Source organism: Carcharodon carcharias (genome assembly GCF_017639515.1).
Source record: "Carcharodon carcharias isolate sCarCar2 chromosome 38 unlocalized genomic scaffold, sCarCar2.pri SUPER_38_unloc_2, whole genome shotgun sequence".
Classification (NCBI taxonomy): domain Eukaryota; kingdom Metazoa; phylum Chordata; class Chondrichthyes; order Lamniformes; family Lamnidae; genus Carcharodon; species Carcharodon carcharias.
The window spans coordinates 912588-921095 of NW_024470786.1; the positions used below are offsets into that span (position 1 = coordinate 912588).

Sequence of the window (8508 nt, forward strand, 5' to 3'; positions counted from 1 at the left end):
GATTGACTACCCTGTGAGAGAAGAAATTCCTCCTCGTCTCTGTCTTAAACGGGCGAACGCCTTACTCTGAGATTATGCCCTCTGGTCCTAGACTCTCCCACAAGGGGAAACACCCTCTCAGCATCTACCCTATCAGCCCCTCTCAGAATCTTCTACGTTTCAATAAGGTCGCCTCTCATTCCTCTAAACTCCGAGTACAGGCCCAACCTACTCAACCTCTCCTCATGAGAAAATCCCTCCATAACCCGGGATCGACCGGGTGAACCTTCTCTGGACTGCCTCCAATGTCAGTGCCTTAGATCAGGGGACTGAAACTGTTCACCGTATTCTAGGTGTGGTCCAACTAGCGCCTTGTGTAGTTTTAGCAAGGCTTTCTGCCTGATTCGCTCAGTTGGAACGCCCACGACCTCCAGTAAGAGGAAGGGAGCTCAGTGCTGATGCTCGGTGTCATTCTCCCCCCACCACCACCACCCCCCCACCACCACCAACACCCCCACCCCCACCCCCTGCCTCCCGCCCCCTACCTCCACACTGTTCCTTACTCTCGCCTGGCCCTCCTTGCATGCGCTCTGTCACAGCCTTGCCTGTGTCTCGGGCACTCCCTGAATTCCAGCAGCACATCCCCAGACTTGCTCCCGAGACAGCAGATCGGAAGCCTTCCCCGGAACAAGGAGCCGCCTTAAGCAGCGCACACAGCACTGGCCGTCGCCCAGCCCCTCTGGCACCGCGCCTGCACTCCTGAGGCTGGCTGGAGAACCGTCGCTGGAGCCTCCGCTGCTCCAGTCACTTACCCCTCTCCACTTTCCGGGATCTATTTCACCAGACCCTGGGGGGGGGGGGGGGGGGGGGGGGGGGGGCTGCTTATCCCCCTCTCAAAGATGCCAGAATTTCCTCTCCCATTCTGTGTAACCCATCCAAAACTTCACGTTACCCCCTCCTAACGACAATGTCAGCATCGCTCCCCTCTCTGTGTGAAGACAGACGCAATGTATTCATCCAGAACTGTGCAGAAGCATTCCACCTCCACGCATCAGCTATCTTTTTTGACCTGTAACGGCTCCTACGCTTTTCCTAGTTACCCCCTTGCATTGTGTGTCTTTACATAACATCTTCAGGTTTCCCTTGATTTTGATTTCCAATTTTTTTTTTAAAGTGTTCTTTCCTTTCCTGACTTGCTTTTTAACTGCAGCTCTACACTTCCTATTCTCCTCTCAGCCTTCTACAGTGTTAAGCTCTCAATATCTGACATAATCTTCCCTTTTTTTTAACCTCCTGCCTCCCGCTGCTCTGACGCTCATTCACCTTCGAGCAGCGATTCCCAGTTTCCTCTTTTGCCAAGTCGCGTTCTTGGCCGAGTAAAATTAACCTTTCCCCAATTTACAATGTTTACTCATGGCCCGCCTTTGCCCTTTGCCATGACCCCTTGCAATCTAACTGAATTATGATCACTACTATCAAAACGCTCCCCCGGCTGATGCACCTTCTGCCTGGCCAGCTTTATTCCCCAACACCAAGTCCAGAACTGCCCCCTCTTTTGCTGGGTTTCTGAGGTCCTGGCGAATAAAAGTCCCCCTGGTTGCGTTTGAAGAAGTCTGTGCCCTTGGTGCCTTTGATAGCTGAATTCGCCCCGGTGCGTACTGGGGTGGTTCAAGTCTCCCATGATTACTGGATGGTCTCTGCACTTGTCGCCCACAGAAACGGCCAACTGCAGCCAGGAGCACCTGGACCCTCGGCGCCCTGTCACGGCCCAGGAGAGGCAGCGGGAGCGCGAAGAGAAGCGGCGGAGGCGGCAGGAGAGAGCCAAGGAGCGGGAGCGGAAGCAGCGGGAGAGGGAGCGCAAGGAGCTGAAGGAAGGCGACGTCCTGGGAGGGGTAGTGCTGAGCCAGGGCGACAAGAGCCTCCTGGAGCGCTGGATGAAGATGACGGAGGGGCGGGGGAGGCCCGAGGCTGGGGAGGGGGGCATCCCACTTCTCAACGGAGGCGTCGAGGGCCTGCCGGCCTGGGCCGGCCCCGGGGGCCTGCAAGAGACGACGGCGGGGCCCAGGCCCGCTTTAAGCCTCGGAACCGGCTCAGGCCTGGGGCCCGGTGCGGGCTTTGGGCCTGCTGCAGGCCTCGGGGCGGCAGTCGGCTTCGGGCCTGCCTCCGGCATCGAGCCTAGTGTACGCCTTGGTCCGGCCTTGCGCTTCGCTGCTGCCTCAGGCCTGGGGCCCAGCGTAGGCCCAGGGCCCGCCCTGGGCTTCGGGCCTGCCTCAGGCCTCAGGCTGGGCATAGGCCTCGGCCCCGGTGTGGCGCACGGCGAGGCCCCCTCCGCTGCCCCCAAAGCCGACCTGCCCCCCGCCGCCTGCTTCCCGGCCAGCCCCTTCCAGATGCCGGCCTCCGGCCTGGCGCCGCTCCGAGAGACGGCCGAGGCCCGGGGCGAAGGCCCAGGCCCTGCTCTCCCCCGGCCCCCTCAGCCCTTCGGTCCGGGCCCGGGCGAGCCCTGGGCCGAGCCGGGCCGCCCTCCCCTCCTCCTGCCGCCGGGCCTCTGTGAGGGGCCGTGGAGCAGCGGGCCGCATCCCCCCGCCCCCAGGTCTGACCATCCCTTCCCCCGGGCCCCCCTGCCTCACCACAACAGCGCCGGCTTCGGGGCGCTGGCCTCCCGAGACGGAGCTTCGCAACCACCTGCCTTCCCCCAGGAGCAAGAGGAGGGTCCGAAGACCCAGGGCCCAGGCCCTCATCCGCCACTCGCCTCTGAGGCCTCGAGCAGCGACTCGCTGGATGTCAACACAGTGACCCACCAGCTCTCAAAGTCACAGGTAAGGTGACAGAGATAGGGAGGGGTGTAGGGGCTGGAGGAGGTTACAGAGATAGGGAGGGTGTAGGGGCTGGAGGAGGTTACAGAGATAGGGAGGGGTGTAGGGGCTGGAGGAGGTTACAGAGATAGGGAGGGGTGTAGGGGGCTGGAGGAGGTTATAGAGATAGGGAGGGTTGTAGGGGCTGGAGGAGGTTACAGAGATAGGGAGGGTTGTAGGGGCTGGAGGAGGTTACAGAGATAGGGAGGGGTGTAGGGGCTGGAGGAGGTTACAGAGATAGGGAGGGGTGTAGGGGCTGGAGGAGGTTACAGAGATAGGGAGGGGTGTAGGGGCTGGAGGAGGTTATAGAGATAGGGAGGGTTGTAGGGGCTGGAGGAGGTTACAGAGATAGGGAGGGGTGTAGGGGATGGAGGTGGTTACAGCGATTGGGTGGGGTGTAGAGGCTGGAGGAGGTTACAGAGATAGGGAGGGTTGGAGGGGCTGGAGGAGGTTACAGAGATAGGGAGAGGTGCAGGAGCTGGAGGAGGTTACACAGATAGGGAGGGGTGTAGGGGCTGGAGCAGGTTACAGAGATAGGGAGGGGTGTAGGGGCTGGAGGAGGTTACAGAGATAGGGAGGGGTGTAGGGGCTGGAGGAGGTTACAGAGATAGGGAGGGGTGTAGGGGTCTGGAGGAGGTTACAGAGATAGGGAGGGGTGTAGAGGCTAGAGGAGGTTACAGAGATAGGGAGGGGTGTAGGGGCTGGAGGAGGTTACAGAGATAGGGAGGGGTGTAGAGGCTGGAGGAGGTTACAGAGATAGGGAGGGGTGTAGGGGCTGGAGGAGGTTACAGAGATAGGGAGGGGGGTAGGGGCTGGAGGAGGTCACAGAGATAGGGAGGGGTGTAGGGGCTGGAGGAGGTTACAGAGATAGGGAGGGGTGTAGGGGCTGGAGGAGGTTACAGAGATAGGGAGGGGTGTAGGGGCTGGAGGAGGTTACAGAGATAGGGAGGGGTGTAGGGGCTGGAGGAGGTTACAGAGATAGGGAGGGGTGTAGGGGCTGGAGGAGGTTGGAGAGATAGGGAGGGGTGTAGGGGCTGGAGGAGGTTACAGAGATAGGGAGGGATGTAGGGGCTGGAGGACGTTACAGAGATAGGGAGGGTTGAGTCCCGGTTTCCTTTCGGCTAACGTCAGACCAGCGGAACAAGCCCCCCCTGCTCTCTCTAAACTCTCAGAACACGAAGGCCCCTTGGCTTCGCTCAAGTCAGCCCTGCGCTTGCATCAGATTTTAAATCCGTCCCCGGCCTCGCCCGCCCCCCCCCACCCAGCTTCCCACCACCTCCCCTGCCTCAGGCAGCCAGTCCGAACACCTCGAGCTGCTCCGTTGGCCGCAGCAGTGTTTAACCTTGCACCTGCTCTCAGGCCCACCCTAGGTCACTGCTGTTGGTGGCCGCGTGCCCGCCTGTGAGTCAGCCACCGGCTCGGTTCTTTCGAGCAGCTCAGGGAGACCTTGGCTGGCGGGTCCCAAACCTCGGCACTTCCTAGGGGAGGTTAAGAACACGAGAATTAAGAGCAGGAGGAGGCCATTCGGCCCCTCGAGCCTGCTCCCCCCCCACCCCCACAAGATCGCGGCCGATCTGACTGTGTCTTTACCTCCGCTTTCCTGTCCCTCCCACCCCATAGCCCTCGATCCCCTCGCCAATCAGAAACCTGTCTCACTCGGCCTTGAGTATATCCAACGCCCCAGCCTTCACTGCTCTCTGAGGGGGGGAGAGAATCCCGCAGATGGACCCCCCTCAGAGAAGAAATTCCTCCTCATCTCCGTCTCCAACAGGAGACCCTCATTCTGAAACTGTGCCCCCCCCTCCCCTTGTTCTAGATTCCGCCCCCCCACGAGTGGGAAACATCCTCCCAGCATCCCCCCCTGTCGAGCCCCCCACCCCACCCCCCGATCGGAATCTTATCTGTCTCGATAAGATCGCCTCTCATTCTTCTAAACTCCAATGGGTAACAGGGCCCAACCTGCTCAACCTCTCCTCACAAGACAAACCCCCTTCGTCCCAGGAATCAGCCAGGTGAACCTGCTCTGAACGGCCTCCAGTGGGGGTAAATCCCTCCTCAAGTAAGGAGGCCAGAACTGTCCCCAGTGCTCCAGGTGTGGCCTCCCCAATGCCCTGTACAGTCGGAGCGAGACTTCCCCACTTTTATACTCCATCCCCCTCGCAATAAAGACCAACGTTCTGCTTGCCTTCCCCAGTCACTTGCTGCATCTGCACACCAACTTTTTCGTGATTCACATACGAGGAGACAGAAGCTCTCTGACAGTGGCTGTCTTTCTGACTTGTGTAACTGTGCAGTGCAGACTGAGTCAACTTGACCAAAAAGGTCAAGGGTAGACTTGGAAACACTTCGGAAGGGGAATGGCGTGTTGGCCTTTATGGCAAGGGGACTGGAGTACAGGGATAAGGAAGTCTTGCTCCAATTGTACAGGGTTGTGGTGAGATCATACCTGGAACACTGCGCGCAGTTTTGGTCCCCGTGTTTAAGGGGGGATATCCTTGCGTTGGGAGGCGGGACCGCGAAGGTTCACCCGATTGGTCCCTGGGACGAGGGGGGTGTCCTGTGAGTAAATTGGGTCTGTATTCTCTGGGAGTTTGGAAGAATGAGAGGTGATCTCATTGAAACCTGCCCCGATTCTGAAGGGGTTTGACAGGACGGACACTGAGAGGTTGTTTCACCCCCACCACCCCCCCCCCCCCAGGCTGGGGATTGGAGAACGTGGAGGGGGGGAGGGGGCACGGTCTCAGGGTAAGGGCTCGGCCATTTTGGACTGAGACGAGGAGAAATCTCTTCACTCGGAGGGAGGGGAATCTTCGGGATTCTCTAACCCCCCCCGCCCCCGAGGGTTGTGGATGCTCCCTCGTCGAGTCTATTCCAGACCGGGATCGGGACATCTCCAGTCTGTCAGGGAATCGAGGGATACGGGCAGCGGGCCGGGAGGGAGGAGCTGAGGGAGGTGCCCGGCCAGGATCGTACCGAGTGGGGGAAGCAGGCTGGATGGGCCGAACAGTCCACTCCTGCTGCCTCTTTCCTGCTTCCACCGTTCAGCACCACCTCCTCCCTCCCTCCCTCCATCCATTACCCCGTAACGACAGCCAGCCTTTCCTACTGATCCCTCTTGAACACCAGTCCCTCCAAACATACCCCAGCGGTGTATGGTGACTGCCCTGCCAGCCGAGACTGCCCCTGTGTCTTCGTTCCCTCGCAGCGTCTTTCCGGTTTCCCTATTCCCTCCGGCCTCCAAATAAAATAACACAGCGCCCCCCCACCCGCCCCGCCCTTTCACCCTTCACCCTTCACTCCCTTGCCCACGACCGCCGCCCGGACACGCTCCAGCCCTGTTCCCATCCGGCGGCGTAGGTCCCCAGTGGGATGCCGGGAGGGGGAGGAGGAGCTCCTGGTGGGCACCACGGTGCCCGGCGAGTTTTATCGACCCCCCCTCCCCCCCCGCCGATAATCACACTTTAGTTTAATGTCCGTTCGCACCCTTTCAATTTTGTCTTTTGCGTCTGCAGTTTCCCTTTAAGGGGCTGCTCTTTAATTCGGCCTTGGCTTCGCTCATTTCGTTGGTCCGGAACCAAAAGAGTTCCGCCGGGCGCCCGGCGACTGCCAACAGTGCCGGCGTGTGCCCCGAGATCCGGACACAGGCCCGACAGCTGTGCGAGCGATTTCACGTGAGTTCCGAGCCGGGAACGCAGGACCCTGTACTCAGCCGGCGGTGTGCTTGTCTCGCCCGTGCAGGTGAAGGATATATTGCCGCCGTTGTTCTCGGTGACGCCCAAGGGGAGCGGCGCAGGATACGGAGTGGGCTTCGACCTGGAGGAGTTCCTCAATCAGTCCTTCGACATGGTGGGAGACAGTCACGACAGGTAGGACGCCCCCCCACCTCCCTTGCCCAGGGTCGCGCCTGCTCATGGTCAGGAAGCACACGCCGGAGACTCGTGCCCCCTCCGCCTGGCTGACAACCCCCCCTGCTGGTGCCAGACAGAGGGAGCGCCGCACTGTCGGAGGGTCAGTGCAGAGGGAGCGTGTTTGATGGGGACAGTGTAGAGGGAGCTTTACTCTGTATCTAACCCCGTGCTGTACCTGTCCTGGGAGTGTTTGATGGGGAAATTGTAGAGGGAGCTTTACTCTGTATCTAACCCCGTGCTGCACCTGTCCTGGCAGTGTTTGATGGGGACGGTGTAGAGGGAGATTTACTCTGTATCTAACCCCGTGCTGTACCTGTCCTGGGAGTGTTTGATGGGGACGGTGTAGAGGGAGATTTACTCTATATCTAACCCCGTGCTGTACCTGTCCTGGGAGTGTTTGATGGGGACAGTGTAGAGTGAGCTTTACTCTGTATCTAACCCCGTGCTGTACCTGTCCTGGGAGTGTTTGATGGGGACAGTGTAGAGGGAGATTTACTCTGTATCTAACCCCGTGCTGTACCTGTCCTGGGAGTGTTTGATGGGGACAGTGTAGAGTGAGCTTTACTCTGTATCTAACCCCGTGCTGTACCTGTCCTGGGAGTGTTTGATGGGGACAGTGTAGAGGGAGATTTACTCTGTATCTAGCCCCGTGCTGGATCTTGACAAACAACGCTGAGTCTCTTTTCTCCCTTCTTCCTTCTAGCCAGGGTGACTCCGCCCCTCTCTCGGCCTCGCTGCTCGCCGATTGGCTGGAAGTCCATCGGATGAACCCGGCTGATATGGAGTCACTGCAGCAGGAGCTACAGCTGGGTTCGCCCATGATCCTCTCTGACGTGCCTGACCTTTAGCATGACGTGGTCAGGTCTGGGCCTGCTCGAATCGAGGCCCTGACTGTCTCGCATCCTTCACCAGGTCACCAGAGGCCTGGGTTTCACATTGGCTCGACCCAAATAGTTATTGCTCCAGCGGAGACACCGGAATTCGAGGGACCGCTCTTCACCTCAGTGCCAATTAGTTACTGGGACGTCAAGCAGAGGGATCGTTGTCCCCAGGCCCCACTCTTCAAACGGTGTCAGCTCCGCAGGAGAGCCGCTCAATCAGAGGGTCAGTGCTGAGGGAGCGCCGCACTGTCGGAGGGTCAGTGCTGAGGGAGAGCCGCACTGTCGGAGGGTCAGTGCTGAGGGAGCGCCGCACTGTCGGAGGGTCAGTGCTGAGGGAGAGCCGCACTGTCGGAGGGTCAGTGCTGAGGGAGCGCCGCACTGTCGGAGGGTCAGTGCTGAGGGAGAGCCGCACTGTCGGAGGGTCAGTGCTGAGGGAGAGCCGCACTGTCGGAGGGTCAGTGCTGAGGGAGAGCCGCACTGTCGGAGGGTCAGTGCTGAGGGAGAGCCGCACTGTCGGAGGGTCAGTGCTGAGGGAGCGCCGCTCAATCAGAGGGTCAGTGCTGAGGGAGCGCCGCTCAATCAGAGGGTCAGTGCTGAGGGAGCACCGCTCCATTGGAGGGTCAGTGCTGAGGGAGCGCCGCTCAATCAGAGGGTCAGTGCTGAGGGAGCGCCGCTCAATCAGAGGGTCAGTGCTGAGGGAGCGCCGCTCAATCAGAGGGTCAGTGCTGAGGGAGCGCCGCTCAATCAGAGGGTCAGTGCTGAGGGAGCGCCGCTCCATTGGAGGGTCAGTGCTGAGGGAGCGCCGCACTGTCGGAGGGTCAGTGCTGAGGGAGCGCCACTCCATTGGAGGGTCAGTGCTGAGGGAGAGCCGCTCCATTGGAGGGTCAG

The 8508-nt window shown here is 60.1% G+C and overlaps 1 protein-coding gene across 1 annotated transcript in view; it reads left to right on the forward strand.

Moving 5' to 3' along the window:
- The window catches only part of mapk7 (mitogen-activated protein kinase 7), a 44531-nt gene extending 36577 nt beyond the window's left edge, over positions 1–7954 (forward strand). Inside the window, exons 6-8 of the mRNA XM_041182141.1 lie at positions 1696–2795; positions 6570–6697; positions 7443–7954. Of these exons, the coding sequence (XP_041038075.1) occupies positions 1696–2795; positions 6570–6697; positions 7443–7587 (1373 nt within the window). The 3' untranslated portion in view covers positions 7588–7954. The remainder of the gene's footprint in view (positions 1–1695; positions 2796–6569; positions 6698–7442) is intronic.
- The last annotated feature ends 554 nt before the right edge of the window (positions 7955–8508 follow it).